General features: G+C 45.7%; 1 protein-coding gene across 2 annotated transcripts in view; it reads right to left on the reverse strand.

Moving 5' to 3' along the window:
- Positions 1-17322, reverse strand: part of LOC149340870 (uncharacterized) — a 95302-nt gene extending 77980 nt beyond the window's left edge. Inside the window, exon 1 of one of the 2 annotated variants that reach the window (XM_089549796.1) lies at positions 17083-17322. In XM_089549796.1, coding sequence (XP_089405922.1) covers positions 17083-17137 — 55 coding nt within the window. In that variant the 5' untranslated portion in view covers positions 17138-17322. The remainder of the gene's footprint in view (positions 1-17082) is intronic. The other variant, XM_089549795.1, reaches the window with a different exon arrangement.
- Positions 17323-22777: the final 5455 nt, after the last annotated feature.

The following is a 22777-nucleotide window of genomic DNA, read 5'->3' on the forward strand; positions in this document are numbered from 1 at the left end:
ATAACAGACTGCAATTCATCAGCTCAATGGGCCTCCGAAAATAAAATTTTTGAAAATTCCCTTCAAAACATTATGTAAATCCTGTGTTTCTATTTCATATTTCTGATGTGTTTATTTGAGGTTCTCAATTGAAATCATTGTGTTTTATTTAATTGTATTATTTCCTAGCGTTGCGAATAATGATTCTTCGTAGATTTAGCCTATCCGGCCTGGTACATAAGAGAACATAGGAGCTAGAACCGCAGTGGGCGCAGCGCAGTGACGCTGCGTACCACCTATTCGGAAGTACACCATGCGCACTGCCTCTTGTGAAGCAAAGCTTGCTTTCGTATTGTTCGCTAAACTGTACACGTGACGCCTGGGCGACAAGAGCAGTCTGCTCGGCAAGGGTTAGGCAGTGCTTATACCCAGGCCTGCCTCACGTTATCTGAACAGGATGACTAGGGAACAGGGACGGTAGCACGCCGTCTTTTCAGCTAGTGAGAAGATGAAGGACCGTTTGTCACAGGCCCCAGCCGCGTCGTTCGAGCTTTCAAATCCCGTAGTATCAGATGCAAACGCAAATTCTACTTCATCTTATTGTTTAGGTCATCCATATGAAGGGAGAATGCAACGTCGACATTCGGTAGACGGATCTGTCTTTCCTCTTTTTCTGTTACATCATGGAAGCCGATGCAAGAAGTTTTTGCGATTTGGGTTCGGTGTAATCTGATTTAGTTTTAAACTACGTAAGACGAAACGGGTGGACTACGGATCTCTGACGACGGTGACGTTTTGACGTCAGAATATATATCCTGGAACGAAGTTACTCAACGATCTGAGCCTCCCGGTGCGCTCATTTTTCGAATCGGACTCCTGCCAGACTGTTTCGAAGCGTGATGACATCGGAACCGACGTGGTATCTGTGCAGATAACGCTGGGTCCTTCGCGTCAAGCTATAGCCACGCTCACAATGGGTGCGAAAGAGCGCACGTTAATAGTCCGCAAAGTGTATTTCACCGGCCTGGAGTTCTGCATACCAGCGCACTGATTGCGTCGAGAACGAGAACCCTTGAGAGTTGACCTCCACACTTAAAGCGAATCCGCTGTCTCGATAGACATTCGGCCTCCCGCGCGATGAATTAGAGGCGAATTATTCCAATTTTAGAAGTTTTTCAAAAGTTTGAGTGCAAAAGCCGAAGCCAGATCTGGATATTTCCGCGTAGTCACATGCCGGTCGTCGTGAGGATTAAATGTTTGCTGGAGTGAAAAAAAAAAAACGAAGAGGGAGAGAGCCAAAAGTTATAACTAAAAGAATAAAAGAGAGATGATATTAAAGTAAAATTCGGAGGTTAGCATGATTAACTTAAATAAGAAGGCTGCGATGATGGGCACCCGTAACCCACCGCTCATATTTCAACATTCACTCCGTTCGGGAAAAGTAGCTGCATATATAAGCGTGCCAATGCGCGGGAGAACTGGAGAAACTTTTCAGAGCGTGGTGACTTCCTTGACGATGCTCTGGCAAAAACTGCAGTAAGCGGATGAACAAACAGGGTACTTGCGCGCAAGAAATGACAAATAGAAAACAGTCGACTGGCGTCGACCTGGTTATGCGACTTCACGACTTGATTCTCAGATAACCTTCCTGTGACATTTGCCAATCACCGGCACATGCATACTGCTATTGGCAAAAAATGAAATGCATATAGTGGAGAGCCTGGCCAAAGGCCCATTTTTACATTGCAATATAAAAAAAATAAAACAGCGGCCAAAAAAGTGTCCATTTATGCATAGTAACTACACAATTTAGTGATCACTAGAGTTACGAAATCCTTCAGTTCAAGCTGAATGAGTCAACAAAAAAATGCACCCAATGATTGCAGCAAGTAACGTGAGTAGGGGTGTGCAAATATTAAAAATTTTCGAATAGCCAATTGGATGTCCTCCTAATCTATTCACTGAATGAAATAAATAATGCATTTGCGAAATTACTCGAAACGAAATGAATACGTATTGATGTTTTGAAATAGCTTTCGCATAATTAGCACGAATTTCGAGTAAGGCCAGACGTAATTTTCTTCCGCTAATGTTTCAAAAACAGGGCCAACTGCTAACGTCGCACAGCATGCTGCCACGATCACTCCGCTCGAAAGGAGGACGCAGCTCACGACAGTTTACATGTGCGAGGCGATGTTCACAATGCTCGTAGACGGCCGCCAAAATTGGAAGCTGCGGCAGAGTTCAGGCAGGTCTCAGCAAAACCTACCTTGATGCCCCGATCTCTTCAGGCTCAGTGGCTGAGTGGTTATGCATGGTGCTCGGCTGCTGACCCGAAAGACGCGGCTTCGATCCCGGCCACGGTGGTAGCATTTCGATAGAGGCGAAACGCTAGAAGCCCGTGTACTGTGCCATATCACAGCACGTTAAAGTTCAAAGTATCCGGAGCCCTCCACTACGGCGTCCCTCATAGCCGCCCGAGTCGCTTTGGGACGTCAAACCACATAAAACCTAATGCCCGACCTCAGAATCAATGAATTCTACGTAGCTCTCGCTTTTCTAATTTGCTGAAATGTGGCGCTAGTTTATTGGCTATCGTCACCAGTAGGAAAGAGTAATTTTCTCATACGTATGACATAATAGTCGTAGAGCTAATATACTGATTTCGTGTCGTGCTCCCCTGAGTGCAGATCAGTGTGGCGTCTTTTCACAGCTAGATATTTGTTATAACTCCGCAACGCAACGCCGCCGCTAACGCTTAGCGAATTCGGACTATTTTTCTTTTTGTAAAATATTCGCGCATTTACTGAACATTCCTTTAAAAAGTAGGATGCGTATTCGATTCGGTGCTGTCACTATTCGATTCGCATTCGATTCGATTTATTTGGTTCTTTAGTTACACTATTTGTATTAAATTCGACAGCAGTGCTACACTATTCGTATTTGATTCCGTTCGGAAAAAGTACTATTCGCGCACCCCTAAATATGAGACCAGGAATTAGGACAAATGGTGTAACCGACGAGGATGGAAATCTGGGCGAGTTGGTACACATCTTTAGAGACTGAAAAAAGACAAAATTGATTACGTAAAACGGGGAAATGAAAGAATTTATGTGTTATCGTGGCTAGTGCCATCCGGAGCTGGTTAGTCAGGTATTACCAGGTGACGCATGTTACGTGATTGCGATTAAATGCACGCTATTACGCATCTCATAAACTTAGTGAGAATTCTGTAGGCTTCGTTAGATTTCTGTGGTCATAATATAAGAACGGTGTATAGGTCAGCGGGTAATAGCTGACGCCAAATCCCGGCGCAATCGCTAATTGCTTGGGCTGTAAACTGTACCCACTACACAGCATCCGGATATCCAACACCATGATGCGGGTAGCGCAATGCGCGCTAAGACAACGGATTAGGTAACCTTCGACCACTCAGCGTAGTTGGCCTTACATCACTATCCGGGATTAGGATAAAATGGCTCAAGTTTGGCAAGTTATATTGCGAGGGCTCGCTAAATACAGTTCGATCACCTTCTATCAATAACCAGTTAATTCGGGAAGTGAACTCTGCCTGCTTTTCTGGAGCGCATTTTCATGTCCGCTGACGCCAAAGCTCCGACCAGCCGCGAGACGCCGCCCAAGCTTGGCATGCTCGCGTAAGTGTGGATGCGGCAGATCGCAAACGTTTCTCTAGAACGTTCAGATATAAGTACGCTCCCTCGGAGGCGCCTTATGTGCGAGTTTATCACGCGACGCAAAACGGAGCGCACTTCCAAAACAGCGCACAATCGTTTGCCTCTCCATACTGCCGCGGAAAGCATGCAGTCAACATTGCAAAGCGTCGGCGTTTCGCTGTATTATTATTTTTTCTTTCTTGCCCTGCATCAGCAGCTGACGCGGCGAGCGCTGGACAAATGGCCCCCCGGGGTGTGTGGTTTCATCGCCTGTGCGGAGGGCGATTCGCCGAGCACTTGGACGCGAGTGGACGCCCGCTGGCCAGAGCGGGCGCTGGACGCCAGCGCTAAAGTTCTTGAAAAACGGCCGTGCTACGCTGAGCGTGCCTTCTTTTTTTTTTTACTTTTTTAAGCCAGTAAACTGCCCTGAAAAACTGACATGAAAGTGAAAGGTCGTAGGACGGCAAACGGGCGAGAGAGACGCGCTGAGAGGAAAATTTTTCTTGAGCTTTTATTTTTTTGAGGTGGCCGCATGTAAGTGTACACCGAGACCCGCGTACTTTAGTGCTATTTTTAGTTTTGTTCAGCATCAGTTCCGCACTATGAGAGTTACTCCTTACTATTTTTGGTTTCGCGCGTGCAGTATATACACTTTGATTATGAAGTAATTTCCGTTCCTCTAGCCAACAACGCGCCCTTCTTTGAAGGGTCCTGGTACTCCCTTGGTCTAAGGTGTAGAACAGCGGCGGGAGAAGACAGCCGTACAGCGCGATTCACGGTCATTTGGGACGAAGAATATTGCGATTTTTTTTTTGTCACCATCGCCACTGCTGGTAAGGAGGAACGCATGCCTGTCGTCACGAATAAAGCGACGTGAGAAAAGCGGCTTTATGCAACGAAGCTTCACATGGGCTACAATAGACATCGTATAGTGGAGGGCTCCGTATTAATTCAACTTTCAGTTTTATTTCTTTAATGTACCTCCCATTCAAGGGTGTGTTACATGAGGAGTGGGATATTACACTTGAAATAATAAAAAAAACGACGATGATTATTTAGCATTGAAGATTATTATTCGCATATTCTTGGAAAGCAGATGATGCAACGATGCCGACTATGTCGTAGGGTAGTCCGTTCCAGTCTGTAGCTGTTCGAAAAATGAATTTAGCAGAAAACGTCGTAGTATGAAATGACTGGCGCGCAGCTTGAAGTGGATGACTGATGCGGCGAGATATGTGTGCTGCGGCTGTGATGTACGGTTCTTGATTGAGAGAAAAATATAAAAAAAAACTTGTGAAAAAGGGCGAGGCTTGCAATGCGGCGACATATAGAGGGCTGGAAGTCCAGATTTTGCTTTCAAAGATGAAAGTCTGACTTCGTATGAATATTCGGCATCCGGAATATGCGGAATGTTGGCCGCTTGGGACTGTCTAGTGAGTAGTACTTACATCACACACCACATGGGCATGTTTTGCATTTAGCCTGTGTCGAGATGCAGTCGCCGACGCCAGAATGCGACGTTCGAGAGAGCGAGAGAGAGACGGAGAAAAAAATTGGACGCAAGGGCATTTAGAAAGAAAGTAAAGAAAGAACGCCCATGGCCTTCTTCAGATTGTAGCACGCGCTGCGCTAAGACTGGCAAGTGTTAGTTTTTGTGAGAGCTAATATTGTATGCAGGCCTGCACGCCTCAGAGAAGGAACAAGGTTGTGAACTACGTTTTACAGACTTATTTATTTATTTTTATTTATTCAATACTTCCAGCCTCCATTTGGTGGCCAAGGCAGGAGCGGTACAAGGATATATCGTACATCGCGACAAAAAAAAAAACCTGTTGTTTCTATTCGATTCTGCACAAATATTCAACGAGTAATTTCACTCTTTCTGCTTGAACGTGAACGTGCTCAGATGCCGCAGCACGAAGGAAATAGAGTGCAAAGTTTTAGCGTCGACATACGACATCGCGTCGATAAGCCGGTTTTTATTGTTATAAAATATTCTCTGCAGGCGACCTCACGCATTCCGGGACTTTTCACATTATTCTCAGATTACAGCTGGAAATCGACAGATTGCATAATGCAGCTAGAAACGACTCTCGCGCATTTTCTTTTGGGTTGTTATCAACGACACAGGTCGATTTCTCGCAGCCCACGCATAGACGCTACTCGTCGTTTTGTATTCCAGCCTCGTGCTGTACGCGGACGCGGTCGTTAATCGGGATTAGACCCCGAAAATTGCCTCCCGTGACCATTACATTGCGCGGTCGTTTTGCTCGTAACTTTCCGTTCGCATAAATGTCTCTAGGTCGGTGTGCTCTTCCGTATTAAACTTTAGTATTGCAATCGCCAAGCCAATTCCGCGGCGGGATGAATGCAATATAAAGTCGTAATGGCAAGTGCGTAAAGCATAACAGCATTCCCGCAGCCATGCATACTCGGTTTTCATTTCAGAACGTCGGCCTCACACACAACGATAAGAGCAGTTAGTATTGTAGGGCGTTCAGGCATGTACTGTTGCTGTTATACGCAAGAAAAGCTGCGAACATTAACGCTTCAAACGCAGATTCTTGATACATAATAGCACGCAGCATCCTTCCTTGCAAACGATAAATGGCTATGGTAAAACTGCGGAGGGTATTTAAATCTACTTACGTGCTTTGGATGCGGAGCATTGTTTTTATTTTTATTTACTTTTTATTTATTTTTATTTTCTTTCTCTACCTTTCCAATGACCCACCTACTGATTAGCATACAGTCGTAAGGCAACGCATATACTCAACTCACCCTTGTTCGCCCTGAAGCAACGCGATCTTGAGGCCTATAGGTTGTGTGCTCGGTTCGCAGTCTGATAGTACTGTGCTAAGTTCTCCGTCGCACCTTCGGAAGAAGTTTCATTTGTATTTGATATTACGGTGACGTCATCTCATTTTTGGGATCACTGCTGCTGGTCAACGCCGACGCCGCGCTTCGTCGCTGAAGAGCCATATGTAGCTTTCGCATCAATAAAATTGCTGAAATTATTTTCGCATTTGATATGCGCTCCCTAAACTGCGACTGCGCGCGCAGAAAGCCTCAGCTCTTATGTCACTCATATTCTACTCCAAAATTATTTTCTAACAAAAGGCACTTGCATTCTGGAAGATGACAAGAAAGCAACTCGTTTTGAAAGACATGACATGTCACGCGAAAAAGCATGCCAGCTAGAAAGTTGTTGTTGTTGTTGTTGTGACTGAGAGGAGGATGAAAAGGAAAATGCACGGGCCTGCTACTGGCTCGAGCCAAGCCACCACCGCTGCCACGTGCAGATAGAGGAGAGTTAAAAGCTAGAATGACTGGGAATCGCTTTCGTTTATATTTTCTCACTCTAATCCGAAGTGAAAACCGGATCGAAGGTGACAACATAAATAAGGCAGTGACGCATAAGGCAGAAAAAAAAAGTCTCTCACTATATTTAAAGGAAACAGAAAGACTCGGTGCGAAACGAAGGTTGTTAGACCGCGATAACGTGAACAGGTAAGGTCAGGACTGCTACTAAGTAGTGTTTTCTACTTCAGACGGAGACTGCGTGGTGGGTGCCCTAAAGAGAATTGAGCGAAAGAGAAAATTAAACACGAGAAAAAGATGAACAGTGTCAGAGAGCTTATAATGACTGAAAAGAGAGAGAAAAGAGCTGAAGAAGTTAACCGTACAACGATCCTGTTTGCGAACCTTCATGTGGGGGTAAAGAATGAACAGGAAAAGAGCGAAGAATAGAGAATGAAAAGGAGAAAAGGTGAGAAGGTAGAGAGAGAGGAAACAAGTGCTCCAGTGGGCCCGCCAGCCATGTTTGACTATGCTCTAAACATTGATCGCGACTTTTATCACGAAGCCATGACCATCGCCTACATAAGCGCGGTGACACAATCCGCGTGACGACACAATGTGTGATTGGTATCCTCAGATAAGCCGCGAAATCAAAACAGCAGTAAGGCACCTTCCAGCTTTTGAGCTGGAGTTGTCCGGCGAGCACCACGCGGAAACGTAGCAGGTTGACAATACTCTAAGGAAGGCAAAACATTTTTCTTATAACGCTCATGGTCACCTGTATCGATTCCGAACGACTTCATCTATAACCACAGATCCGAACACCTCCGATGCTCAAGCCAATTACAACGTGGTGGTGGTGAAAACTTTTAATTGCTGAAATAGAGTTTGGGAGCCACAGAGTGGCCCCGCTACATGGTCGGCGTCCCTAGTCCGGGACACCGCATGACAATGCCCCGTCTCTCGCCCGTTTCACCAGAGCCCTTTGGGACTCAAGTGAGGAGCAGTTGAGGAGGGCAGTCTCCCATGCCTCTCTGGAAGGGGTAGGGGAAGTGGGGAGGTGGGGATTTTGAGTACATGCCCACACCATGTGGAAGATATCACAGGTCTCCTCACAGTGCAGGCATCGCCCATCCGTGTTAGGATCGTAATGTTTTAAGATGGCAGGACAGAGCAGAGTACCTGCCTGCAGGCGCCTTAAAGTTCGCTCCTCCGTCTTACTCAGCCCGTCAATGGTACGCGGCTTCCCATTGAAACTTCGAGCAAACAAACACAAAAAAAATAAATACCGTTAGAGAAACCCTCCTCACCTTCCTCAACTACACCCATCACATTCAATACTCAAACAAGCAAACAGTTTTCGCAAAGTACTGACCAACACTCTCACCTTCCTACCAATGTTCTGCAGCTGCGGCTAGCATGAACAGCATCACTGCCCCAGTTTCGCAGAGAGCAGTGCGGGCCTCGACCACACTTCGCTACCCATGTAACGCTTCCACGACAGCTCCTTGTGCGCCGCAACCTGACCCGCATTCCCGGATTGCTTTGTGGAGTGCCAACGGGACCTGGCGGAGCCAGCGTTCCTTTGTACGGGGCCCTGTAGTTCTGGACTCAAATAAATTTGTCCTCCAACTCATCCTTCTGTGTAGGCTTGCAATGACGTTACACATCCGTTGATACTAGTTATTCACTGATCACTGTCAACCTGGTTATCGAACAGCGCATAGCTGCATATACAGTGTCTTTCTGCACCCATATTAACATGCATCGCGTTACCCTCTTGCATCAGATAACTGATTGGTTGAATTCCCAGTCATTCAGTTCGCGGAAAGACGCACAAGTCGGCCCTCGTTGCGTTTCAGTTCTCCCTTCTACAAATAAACATCATCTAAACAAAGTAATCTGAAAATATAGGCTGATTTAATTGTTGACACATGAGAGACCCGCGCATCTGTGGCCGTTCCTGCAATGCATTTACAAAGAGAAAGCTTTTTGTAAGTCGAATGGAGTTTGTGAATAAGTTTCTTTTTTGCACGCTTTGGAAACTAGCGTACGGTAAAGAACATCTGGTTATAAACGTTGGGCAAACATGCGGAAAATGCGCACAGTGTAGCCTCCCAGATAGCACGGTACCCTTCAATAATGTTCTAAATATGTTATGTGAAGTGCAGTAGCGTTATATGTTGCCTTGTAACGTTACATTAATGTTAAAAATTTACAAATAACATTATATGTAATATCGAAAATTTTGGTTTGACATTCAAAGTAAACCTTATCCTAATTCCGAATTTTAAATGTTGTTATAATATTAAAAATTAACAAATGGTGTTATGTGTCTTATGATAATCTTTAATTAAACAGTCCAAATAAACACCTTCTTAATATAGTCTTCAGAACGCTGTTACAATGTTTGTATCATAATCATAATAAAACAAGATTACCAACATATTCCGAGCAGTGGGTCTCAGAACTTTTCCCACTATTCTTTCAGTGAAGATGTTTTTCAACTAGCAGTTCTTTGCAACGAAATCTCTTAAAATCCGTCTGCATATATTGCATGCACAGCCCTATTATTTTGTTAAAAAGGTTTTATTGTTACCCATTCGCTACTATCACTCATGGGACCCCCCTCAATAATGGCTATATCAGCTTGACGCCATCGTATCCAATCTTAGGTGAGCATATGGGTTGCATGTTGTGCTGTATCATGGAGCTCAATTGTTGCCTTCTATTTCGGTCCTTGCAAAGTGTTCATTAAGTAATGTACCTTCAGAACTGCGGGGCATGCATGCTCGTGCAGGTTTGCTTTACCATTCCTGAGAATGTTACGTTTATGCTCTTTCAATGTTTTATGAATGTTGGGGAAAGGTTATTCGAACGTTTATTTGTAACATTACAAAAACGTTAACGAAATGAGATTAAGAGCATTGATTAACGTTTGATGGAAACAAAAAAGCAACATTGTTGTTGGGTTTCGGTGCTACTGGGCTAATAGTGACATAGAATACAATCGCGGATGATGTAACCTCTTCAGCAACGCAACCACGACAGCCTTATTGCTTGATGCCAGAAGGCGCATAAGCACATGGCGAGTAATCAGACTGTACCCCCTGAAACGCGCACAGAGCACGAATATTTCAGCTGACTGTGCTAACCCAGAACGGAACAATATACGAGCAGTGAAACACGCTCAATTCTGCCTGCCAGTAGCATACACTTATTTGGTATACTGACCTGCTATGTTAGTATACCTTACGTTTACTTCCATTAGCATTGCAAACATAAACTACGACCAATAATGACCACGTATACAACTAGCTTAGCGGGTACACTAGTGCGGTGCGCCGCACCACCTGCCGACGTATCGAATCGTGCCATAAAATACAAACGTGCGGAAAGAGAGAAAAAAAAAAAAACATTCGACACGTGGACTTGTAAACCATTATCTTCTTGAAGCCAACAACTTCAATATGCGAACTATAATTGCGCAGCCTGTCTCCAAAACAGGGTGTCGAACCGGAACCGAACCCGAACCCTAAACCGGAACCGAACCCGAATTTTCGCCCGGAACCGGAACCGAACCGAACCCATAATTTTTTCGCCATCTTGGAACTGAACCCGAACCGGAACGATTCAAAGGAACCGTTCCGAACCGGTTCGGTACCCGGTTCAGCCCCATTTTTTTTGCATCTCGGCATACTTCTTGTTTCCGGACAAAATGAGATGATCTGGAGCATAGATTTAACCACCCGTAGCTGTCTGCGCTGGGAAGTGGATAATGGTACCCATTATATGCGACAGCAAACTTACAGGAAGTATGGGGCCTGGGAAGATACCTAATTGACGCTTTTGTAATGTACTACCGCCAATTCTTTGTACTTCAGGTTTATGTGAAATCTTGAGCTATTATTCCTCCCCTTTTACGTATTTGAGTAAATCTTTAATCAAATTGTTAGCACTGCTCTAACTCAATGAAGGACTATAGACACCAAATTTTTGCTTGCGTGCTTTCTTCTTTCAAACGATGCATTAGACAGTGGTGTACACGGAGCACCGCGTGGTATTTCACCAACACAGAATAAATAATTTATATTTGAATTTCTTCATGACCCTGTTTCGGTTTCACCAACATAACGATGGCTGTGACGTGTAGAGGAAATTAGGTCGCGTGAGGTGCAATAAAATGGCAATAACTGCTGATACGTTGTTCGTTGTGATTATAGGTCTTGAAGCCAGCTGATGTAAGTGCTAGAGTGAGTCAGAACAACGCATCAGTGTTTGTATTAGTTTTCCCGTGCCTCATGTGACCTAATGTTTATTTATTTATTTATTTATTTCAGAATACTGCAGGCCACTGTTTGGCACAAGCAGGAGTGAACTTACATTGTTACATAACCAAAATAATAAAATTATTCAATATTAGCAGCACACGGATACCAAAAGAATAAAACCAAAAGAATAAACTTATACAATGTTAGCAGCGCACGGATACCAAAAGAATAAAACCAAAAGAATAAACTTATACAATATTAGCAGCACACGGATACAAAACATACATATAAGCAATATTAGCAGGTAAGTAGATGATTTAACGCATCAGAAAAAATTTCCGAGGAAAAAACTGATTCCGGTACCGAATTCCAATCTTGAACTGTTCTAGGGAAAAAAACTGTATTTAAAACTGTGAGTTTTGGCGAAAAGGGGAGTAAGTGAATGTTCATGAACGTTCCGAGTCCTTCTCACTACAGGACGCTTAATGCACTCCGGAAACTTCAGTTTATTTTTACCTGTTAAACTATTAAACAAGAATACCAATCTATTAATCTTTCGGCGGATTTCTAGTGTATGCTTTTTTAACATCAGTAACTGCGAGGGAGAGTCTTCCCTTTGGTATTTTCCGTATATAAACCTAACCGCTTTCTTATTGACTTTTTCAAGGACCATTATGTCCTTTCTCGTGTACGGGTCCCACACGACTGAAGCATATTCAAGTAAAGACCGCACACAAGTTTCGTAAGCCAATTTTTTCATGTGTGCTGGGGCAGTTTTTAGCTTTCTTCGTATCACAGCCTTTCTTCACAGCTTCGTATCACAGCCTTTCTTAGCTTTATTCACATCACAGCCATCATTCGGTTGATGAAACAGGGACAGCATAGAAGAAAAAAATTAGTTTATAAATCATTTAGTGGCAGTAGGCGAATACCACACGGTGATCCATGTGTTCTAATATCTATGGCGTCATTTAAAAGGAGAAACACGCAATAAAACTGGGTGTCTCCCGAGGCCCGCTAAGGGTCTCAGTAAATCAGAGGAATGTCACCTTCGCAGGCTGCAAACTTTGTTTTTCATTCAATAACCCAGCTACGCTTCAAGCCATTGAGCCCGAGTCCTTTTCGGCACAGTGCAAATTTTGTGGCCAGAAGGCAAACTTGTACCACATGGTATGGGCTTGTCAGAAAAATGACAGCATTGACATCATAAATCAGCCAACGCGGGAGGGCTGGGAGGCGGCCCTGTCCAGCTCGGACCTCGAGGAACAACGAGCCCTCGTCGCCAGAGCACCGGCAGCGGCTTTCACCAACGGCATCCCGGACTAGGGACCCGATCAGCCTTCCCTTCAACTAAGGCATTGTGGCTTTAATAAACGTTCTCATCATCATCATAGTCATTTAAGCACCGATTGAGAATGCCTCCCTTTTATTTGCGTCATTTCTCACAAATAGATGAAATATTAGCGCGAGGATCCAACAACGTTGTGATGGTGGTTTTTGAGGAAAGGAAATGGCGCAGTACCTGTCTCACTTCTTGATGGACAACTCAACCGTGCCGTAAGACAGGGAGGAAGGTGGGAGCGAAAGAAAAAAGAGAAACAGGTGCAGTAGGTGAGGCCTCCGGAATAATTTCTACCAGCTGGGGATCCTTAATAAAGAGCAACTGCATAGGTTTTAGAAATCGACGAGCTAAAAAGGGTCGAATGTGTGAAATTTCCAGGTAAAGTATGCGAAGTCCTTTTGGCCTAGCATTTGAAACGCTGACGTAATCACCAATTAAAATTGGGACGGCCTTCAAGCTTCTCCGCAGCGTACAACGCTAAGTGGGGGACACATGATGACGTCATCGAAGGTATCGGTACATTTCCAACGCATAAACGCCTGCTTTGAAGGAAAAAAACCAATGCCACCGAAGGCAAAGCCCGCCGAACGTTGTTTGGCCGCGTCCAACAAGGCACGGCAGGGCGTGGCTGACGGCAGCGGTAATTCGAAATCATACCTTCCATGACGTCACACTAAACTTCCCCGCGCTCCTCCATTGTTTTGAAAAGTGCAAAATTTAATCGTCGATTACGTCACTATTTTAAATGGTAGTGCAAAAAAAACTTAGCATGTTTTACCTACAGCCTATATAGATTTGAATCCTTGAGTATCTCGATATTCTCAAAAAGTGGCGCAGTTGCCCTTTAACGTCCACTGACATCGCGCAGCACACGGTGCCTTTTGCGCTTCGCCTCCGTCGAAACGTGTCCCCTGTGGCCGGGTTCGAACCCGGATACACCGAATAAGTAACCGAGCGCCGTAACCATTGAGCTACCGCAGTGGGTAGTGCAACATATACTTTTGTAGGCGCTCATTGTCTCAGACAGCAGGTTCTAAATAAAACCCCTCACTATGCAGGGCAACAAAGAAAAAAAAATGGCTCAATGACTGTGGAGCTCGGCTGCTGATTCTAAAAATACAAAAACCAGCGTGCTCTGTCGCCCGCCGAAAATCTCCAGCTGATCTCCGTTAATTTGGAGCCCTCCACTACACCGTCTATCCTATAGCCTCAATGTCTACTCGACACGTTAAGCCTGCGATATTACTACTAGTATTACCAAAAGGAGGATGTATAAATTGGTGCAGCTTCTTTTTTATGGGGGGAATCCGCATATTCTTGTTTGCAGCGACGGAAATAAGCAACGAAAGGCGGGTTCTTGGCAACGGTGGAGATGCACTAATAAGAAAAAAAATTAAATACCGGATAATCAAAAGGGCAATGCGGAAATATATGCGCTCGCTGGCATGCGTTAGTGGTCACGCCCAGAAAGCATAGCTGCCAGAAAGGGGTTGTTTGTAGTTTTGAAAATAAATGCGTGAAACAAATTGGTGGACAAATGGTGCACGCCAGATTAACCACTCTTTATCACTCTATCAAGGGCGCAAAAAATTCTGTTGACGCAAAGGTTCCATTTGAAAGCGCCCCAGGAAAAGTCTCAAACATTCAATGTAGTGCAAGTATATCTCCTTCCTCGCACAATGCTGCACTTGCAAGAATGCTGCAGCTCAACGTCGCAACAAACATGTTGCCAATTTCTTTGGTTTGGTTTGGTTTATGGGGGGTTTAACGTCCAAAAGCGACTCAGGCTATGAGAGACGCCGTAGTGAAGGGCTGCGGGAATTTCGACCACCTGGGGTCCTTTAACGTGCACTGACATCGCACAGTACACAAGCCTCTAGAATTTCGCCTTCATCGAAATTCGTCCGCCGCGGCCGGGATCGAACCCACGTCTTTCGAGTCAGGAGCCGAGTGCCGTAACCACTGAGCCACCGCGGCGGTGCTGCTGACATTGTGTGTCCGTGCAAAAACGAAGCGTTCTCAACCCATCCAAGCGTGCGTTTTTTATGATACTATTTATATCAGAAGAGAGGAGGTTGACGTCATCATAATAAGTCAATGTCGTAATTTCTTACTGTACTATAGTGAGAAGCCACGATTAGCTGTGTTTTTGAAGATACTGAGCTATATGGGTTCGGGATATATAACGTGAGTCACAAAGGTGGTGTCGAATAGGTGATTTAAATAAAATATGTTTGGCAAGTTTTGCAAGTTAGGGAGAGCCTGTGCTCCCACGAGGCTCTCGTTGGGCGGCAGATGGGCGGTGGAGGGATTCTCGCACATTTTCTTACCATTTAGTAAAGGAGGGGTGACTGGCAAGTCGGTTTCGGGGCGACGGAAAGGTGTCCGTCTGTATGTAGGTACCGATACATGGCAGTTTCTGTTCTCAGTAGTGCGCGGGAACGTAGAGGGCGCGTTCGTCGGCAATCTTGGGGCCCCGTAATTACACTGCGTACGAGAAAGTCCCAACTGACTCAAGCTTCAAAAGAGACCTATTACTCGCACAACGGGATCTCCCAAATTGCTCAAGCAGGAGGGTCTTGTAGATTGAAAATCCACAGGCTTTTCGCCTTACACCTCATAAGGTGGATTATAGCGTATACATAGCCGATTTTCATCAATTTCGAGTTCATTTCATTTTGCGGCTCTTGCCATAAATTCGTCTTTGCTGCGGACAATAAGTAAACTGAGTAAAGTGAGAACATCTCGCATTAAACAATTTTTCATGCTTAATTAACGCAGTAAACACGACAAAATAAAGACGGGAGACGACACGAGTGCTGACTAACAGCTGGTTATTTTATTCTGGGAAAAGTATATAAAGGCGCCGGACTCAAGGAACAACCCTAAAAACAGAAGAACAAGGGTTAAAACTTAAAAACCATACTGCGCATGCACACCACAATTGAGTCATGACGTTTTTTTCAACGAAATTCTAAGATTAACTTCCATAATAGACAGCAATCCGCTATCTCCTGGACCTCACACGGTTGCTAAGAAAGCCTTACTCTTTATCTACCAAATTGATATATGGTGAGGCAACACACTCATCAGCTTCCTTCCTGGTCATATAGGCCTCGACCAACCCCCTACTTATGCAAACAGGGTTATTAACACGACACTTGTCTTATCTACGGGGTAAGCAATCGTTGCACTCGCTGCAATGCAAAGCCAAGTTGTACGACACCGCTACTTTTTTACCCATGTGTGATGTTCGAACAAATACTCATTGCTTACCCATTTAGAAAGACAAGTCTCCTGCTTATTCACCCAGATCGAATTTGTGGGGACATGGTGAAGGCCTTTATGATCAGGAAGGAAGCAGATGGGCGTGTTGCTTCACCATCCGTCAATTTGTAGAGAAGGAGTAAGGCTTTCTTGGCAACTGTGTCAGGTCCAGAAGATAGGGAATTGCTGTCTACTATGGAATATAGTCTTCGTATTTCGTTGAAAAAGATGTCATGACTCGACTATGCTGGGCATGCGCAGTATGTTTTTTTAGTTTTAATCTTTGTACTTCTGTTTTTTGCATGGTTCACTGTGTCCTGCGCCTTCATACACTTTTTCTAGAATGTAACAACCAGTTGTTAGTCAGCGTCTGTGTCGTCTCCAGTCTTCCTTTGTCCTGTTTATTGCGCTGCTTAAGCATGAACTCTTACCAGCTAGCCCAGCTTTATGTTCTTGTAAACAAATCTTTGCATTTTTATTATGTATACCGATGTGCCGGAAAAATGAAAACGCATAGCAGGGTTGACAAACTCATCTGCGTTCAATTTTTTTTGTCCTGAACCCGTTCGAACCGGTTCGAACCGGTTCGGGACGGTCCGAACCGGTTCGAACCGGAACGAAATGGCTCTCTGGAGCCGAACCCGGAACTGAACCCGAAAGGCGTGAACCCGAACCCGAACCGAACCCGAAAAAATGCCGGTTCGACACCCTGCTCCAAAATATAACATTTAACTGTCGGCGCTACTCTTTTGTCGAGTTCCTTCTCAGACGTACGACGAACCAACCTCACAAAATATTTCCAGAAAATTCATCATCTCCAGCAAAAATAGCTGCCGCTAGCTAATGGTCTGGAAGCGATGGATGACTTGAACTGCTTGCGTGCGCCCACCTCCGTGCCGAAGCTCCTCCAAGTCACCGTTGAACACAGGTATCTATCATTAGCGAAAGGCGAGCAAGTCGGTGCAGGGCTCCTTTGAGAAAGAACAGTGTGACAGAGTCGTTAGCAGAGCGCATATCCCTCTTTTCATTTTTCTTCTTCGTGCGGGAACTTCAAGCAGTTCGCTGCAAGACCACGGGTTTCGTTTTCTTTTAAACACCAAATCGACTGTTCTCACCCGTAGTTCAAGGGGAGAAAACAAAAACAAAATGGTAGTAGTTCAAGGGGAGAAAAAACAAAACAAAATGGTTGCCCGGTAGTCGTGAGGAGGATGTTGGAGGAAAGTGCGTCGGAGAAGTGTCGGCAGCTCACCGGACAGCGTGGCGTAGGCCCACAGCGCCAGCAGCACGGGTACGCATCCATCCATGCACGCGGCGCCGGCCGGGGAGCGACGAAGCTCGCCCGAGAGAGCGGCTCGGCTCCCGCCACGGGTGCCGCCACTGGGCTCGCCGCTGTCTGCCGCCGCTCGAAGCCCGTGAGGTGTGCGTGGCTCTGTGCGATCGCAGCGCACTCGCAGCAGCGACCGGAGAGCGCGTCCCGTTCTCGGCCGCTCCGGCGGTGGCTTCGAAGAAACGCCAGAGCGGCATGAGCTGCGGCACCCCTTTGCGTCCTTTCTTCCCTCCCTCTTTCTCTCGCTCTCCATCGTCGCGCAGTCGGCGCGGCGCGCCTGATCGAGCATTGAACACGCTGCGAATGCTGCTGTCGCGCTTGACTTGTTTTCCTCAATCACTTAATTCGTTGTTTCGCTGAATGAGAAAGTTACGGCACGTCAGATGTGACGAAGTGAATTGCTGGCTCGAGTTGTGTAAGGATTTTCGATTAAATCCGAACTACCAAAAACAACGGTGTGCTCGAATATTTAAGTTAGTGTTACTATATGTTAGACAAGTGCATATGTTAGACAAGTGAGTGAGTGAGTGAGTGAGTGAGTGAGTGAGTGAGTGAGTGAGTGAGTGAGTGAGTGAGTGAGTGAGTGAGTGAGTGAGTGAGTGAGTGAGTGAGTGAGTGAGTGAGTGAGTGAGTGAGTGAGTGAGTGAGTGAGTGAGTGAGTGAGTGAGACTAGGTTCCTAAATTCAGTGTCAAAATTTTGCTTTCATTACAACCTACAGCAAATTACCTGAAACTTATTGCTATACAGCGTTACGGGGACAAATTTAGCGGACACCATGGATGCCAGGGTAATTTGGCAGCTTAAAGTGACAGGGCATGATTCATGATTCGATAGTGCCCTGTGGACGGATGACGCATGCATGAATGTTCCCGTAGAATATAATAGGCGGATGAATCTTAAAGCACTTTTTTCACAGTAAGTAACAAAACGCACTTCGTGAGTGCATAATCAGGAGGAAGAAATTAGGTACGTTCAAGGAGGACTCTGGTCCTCCTCTCACGACAAAGAAAGCTTCAACTAAATGGTGGGGCGAGAGAAGGGCAGTTAATAACTGGACATGCGAAGCCACCGTGACTCTGTGGCTAGCATGAAGCGTTGTGGCTGCGTGCTCTCAAAACTATTGATTTTAAGGTGGCACACTGTGGTTTCTACAATGAGCACAGGCCACCAACCACCCCGCGTTCGAGCTTCACGTGAGCCGAAGACCCCGACCACCCGTCACCACATGAACACTGGCCCTGGGGCACCGCTGCGACGTACTCACCTCATCAGGGAGGAAAGCGGCTCGCCGCAAGGAAACAGGCCTCCAGGTTCCCAAGGGAGTCGTTTGTTTACGCCATCCTCCAACGACACACACACTCAGACTCAACCTGTGCCGGAGATGCGTGCGGAACAACGCTCCCGATACGCGCATGAACCAAAAAGGACAATGGACGCCGTTAACACGCCGCTGCAGTAGTAAAGATCCCCATGACAGCGCTGCAATCCCTCCAGCGGCGACCACTGGGTCGATTTGCGAGAAAGAGTGGGCAATCAACGTAAGGTACGCCTGTCAGAGGTTACTGGATCGCTCTGGAGAGGCTCGAGCCACTGAACAGGCAGGGACAAAAATCTCTGGACCACGTGACCCATAAAAGAAGCACATAGATTTATTACTAGTCGTCGGCGACCACACTTGTGGAGGGGAAAGAACAAAATTTCGACTTTTACCTCCCCAAGTACGGTCTCTAGCCGATGCTTAATAGTAGCAATACCAGCTTCGTTTGTGAAACACGTGGTCTAAAGACTTTTAAAGCACTAGCCTTAAAGGCCCCGTTCACCGGAAAATCCTGTGTCGCCCCTTTCGGCGTCGTCGTTGGGAGAGAAAAATCACGTGCATGGCTATGGCAGCTGCTCCCACTGTTAAGGGTGAATTTCAGCGTCTATAACTCACACCCTTGCACCCTCCCAAAAGGGTAAAAAGTATGCTCGTATAGCAAGGGTGGAATCGTTACAGTTGCACCCTTTTTTCCGACTACCTAAAAGGGCGCCAAGTATGCTTGTCACACCCATAGTAAGGGTGGGATCGTTAGAGTTGCACCCTTTTTCCGACTGCTTTACAGCTTCATAGGTTTTGATTGCTTTAAGAGATGCTGATCAATATTTTTGAGCGGTGCACTCTTGAATGGAAGCTGAACATTTCTTACGAAAAGCTGCCAACGACATGCCTAACTTTGCACTAACGTTACGGCATCCCCAGCTATAGCTATAATACCCAGTTGTGTGTCTCACGGTGTTTCTGAACCACCTTGCTGTGGAGTCACATTTGTGATGTCTGCATGATGTCCACAGCGTTATTTTGCTGAATATATTTTTAAAAAGAGAGAGAGAGAAAAATGGCTTGCTAAAGGCGGCCAACTTTCAGCAAACCCGCTCGCACAGTAACACGATGTTTTAATATGCCACGTATTTTTGCCAAAGGAACATAAACAGGTATGAGCTTAACTGGAATGAGTCATGCAAAGCTACTGAGGGGACAGAGTACAACACAGAGGACACCACTGCTGCGCGCAATACTTACTTGCCATAACCCGCATACTTTCTCTAAGTTTATATATGCCATTTCAGCCAGCCCCTATTTTGAGTAAGTGATGCTTCTCACTTCAGCTAAAATAATTCCGCTAATTATTGCATTATGAGGACGCAAATCGCAGTCATAGCTGCTCGCATGAAGGTTGCAGCTGCCATTTAATTGAAAGCTCGAATAGCTCACATCATTGTAAAAGCACGTTTGATTGAATAACTGGAATGTTGTTCGACAAGTCAAAGAACACCCGTGCACCCTGACACTCCCTTGCACCCGAAGGAGCTACAATACCGTTGCACCCGTGCACCTTTGAAGGGTACATGGGTGCATTAAAGGTGCTAACATGCTCAGCGAACCCTTTTTCAGTTCAGTTCAGTTTTATTCCTTAAAGGCCCCCTTTTCAGGGGGTGTTACATAAGGGGTGGGAATACACTTGAAATGTGAAAAAACAGCAATGATTAATATTGAAGATGATCTGTTACACGCGCTTTTTCAAAAAAAGAAATGAGAAAAAATAAGGGTGTGGAAATGGTGCAATCATGAGCGCTACACCTTTAAGGGTGCAAATTTTTTTACTGTGCAGAGAGAAACCGAGGAGACAGGTGGCCCATATAGGTCACGTGACCGCGCGGCTTCATCACAACCTTCCCACCGGTGTGCAAACTGCCCACCGTAGCAGGTACATTAGTGATTGGTCGTTCGGGAAGATCAACCTGGGTCGTACAGGACCCACCGCTGGAGCACCTGTCATCGCAGCGCAATGGTGGATCGCTTAACCGCTGCACCACTGCGACAGAAGGGACATGAGGACTCCCAGGCAACTATTAATGTAAAGTAAAGAAAGACATTCTGCATATACGGGAGTTGACCTATTAACACTGCCACGTCGTATACCCTTAAGGCGAAGCTTAAGTGTCACCTACAATTTTTTGTCCTCGACCTTTCATGAGCCACAGGACCCTGTGTTGGCGAGTTCGAGTATGCATTGGTCCGAATGGACAGGGACCGGCGGACAAGAACAGTAGCTCAAACACCTTGCAATATCTCGAAATAGCCTCTCCCCGGTTTCCATTCGGACGGTCGCTCGCAGTGCGCGGCTGCCAGAGTGAGTCCCGAAAACCACACCAATATGCTCCAACGGGCAAAGGTTATCGGGCAGCCAGGACGGAGCTGTAGCCGAATGACAGAGATTAGTCAGCCAGCTACCTCTCCTCCCTTGAAGCGAGGGAAAGGATAAGAGGAGAAACCGGCGGAAGCTAGGCGGCCGCGCAGAGGCAACGGCGGGAAGCCAGATTTCCCACTACCCACCTTGAGTGACAAATAAATTGCTACCGTGCGCACTGCGGGTGACAGGATTGGTTCAGCCGTCACCACGAAAAGCTCTTCAGGGACTTCATTATATTAGTCGCAAGAAATAAGCATAAAAGCAGCAGGATCAAGCTTTTGAGACTTCTATCATTTTTTTTTCTTTGGCTCGACAGGCATTTACACAATCAATCAGAACTTGAAAGGATATCCCCAGTACATGCGTATCTTGACTGGACAGCTCTCTTTAATTAGTTGGCATGAGCTCGAGGGCTAGAGAGAAAAAAAAGACGTGCCAATTTCAGTGATGTCTATGTCGTCGTCACAAGGATTCACACCCACTCGTAGGACAGGCGTAGTAACCTGTTTACCTCGAAGCAAAAAGCAATATCGATCCATGGAGGAAGTAGTGAACCAGGCGACGTTCACCAAGCCTACTGCTAATGAAAAAAAAAAAAAACTCAGCATCGCAGTTTATGCTAATCCCTGAGTCAAGTTGCCCTAACATGCAATGAAAACTCCGGACAGAGACCTTAGTCTACACACAACAAGTAAATTTCTATCTATTTCCCTCTCTTTCTTGCAGCACAGTGATGAGCACGTTCTAAAAAGGTCCTGGGCCCCCAAAAAAACGAGCTCGGCGAGTAAGTCGCATCTGCGACATATAAGAGCCATGAGCGTCGTGTAAGATTGTAAGCAGTGGAGCAAAGCGCGCTTTCGATCTCCTCGTCTCTATATTTTTGTGGTTGATATCAAACAGACATAATTGACACGTAAGAGACATCAAAACATTTTAGTGGCGACTAATCGAAGTGACAGCTGACGTGTGGTGGTGGTTGTTCCTCTGGGGTTTGACGGCCTGCGCGCTGTGCCCGTGATGTTTCGCTGCACCGTTCATTTGCATACGTGATGAAGCGCTCCTGTTAGCCTTGCGTTCTGATTTTTTTTTTTTCATCCTTTACGAGGCCTGCGCTTTCTTTCTGTTTCGCATTCTGTCCGTTTGTTTATTTCTTTTTTTGTGTGACAGAAAATAATCGTTAGTTTCCTGGCGCGCACCTTGAAAGCCAAATAGAAAAGTACCTGTCTCTAAACTAAATGCGAAAGTGGATTTAAATGCATAATTTAAAACTACGGCTTGCGCATGACCATAATAACTAACTGTGTTGACTCGATAATTGTGTGAATAATTCGTGTTTGTCACCGGCCGTTTCCAGGAGACCTCACATGGTCAAGGCGAGGTGTTTGGCGTCAGCTCCTAACTCAAGTTCATCCTTGCCTACATGGGATCATCCACAACAAACACACGTGAAATAAACAGCTATTCAAAAAAAAGTTTGAAAAAACGCACAACTACCTGTATTTCCCTCCCCCCTTCAAACTGCACGCGAAACGGGTGCTAAATGACGCCTTGAGAGAATTGAAACCATGGCGACTCTTGGTACACAGATTGCACATGCTCGGACTGCCCGGATTTTCGTGTTGCAAATATAAATGTAGGGCATGGTGTAAGAAATGCCCTCCCCCCCCCCCTCGCCCCGCCTTCCACATAAAGCCATTGACATACGACACCATACACCACGTTCTCCGTCCCCAGACACTTTCCCTCTACCCTACCCTACCCTACCCTACGTCATTCTACGCTGCCCTATGTAATTAGGTTGTACTTCCTACTCATGCTCTATGACTAAGAACTGCTGGAGGATCTTGATTATGGAGTCGAGCCAGCTTAGACAGCTGGTTAACCT

This window comes from Amblyomma mixtum, chromosome 6 (assembly GCF_055824585.1).
Source record: "Amblyomma mixtum isolate Tamu chromosome 6, ASM5582458v1, whole genome shotgun sequence".
Taxonomy (NCBI): Eukaryota; Metazoa; Arthropoda; class Arachnida; order Ixodida; family Ixodidae; genus Amblyomma; species Amblyomma mixtum.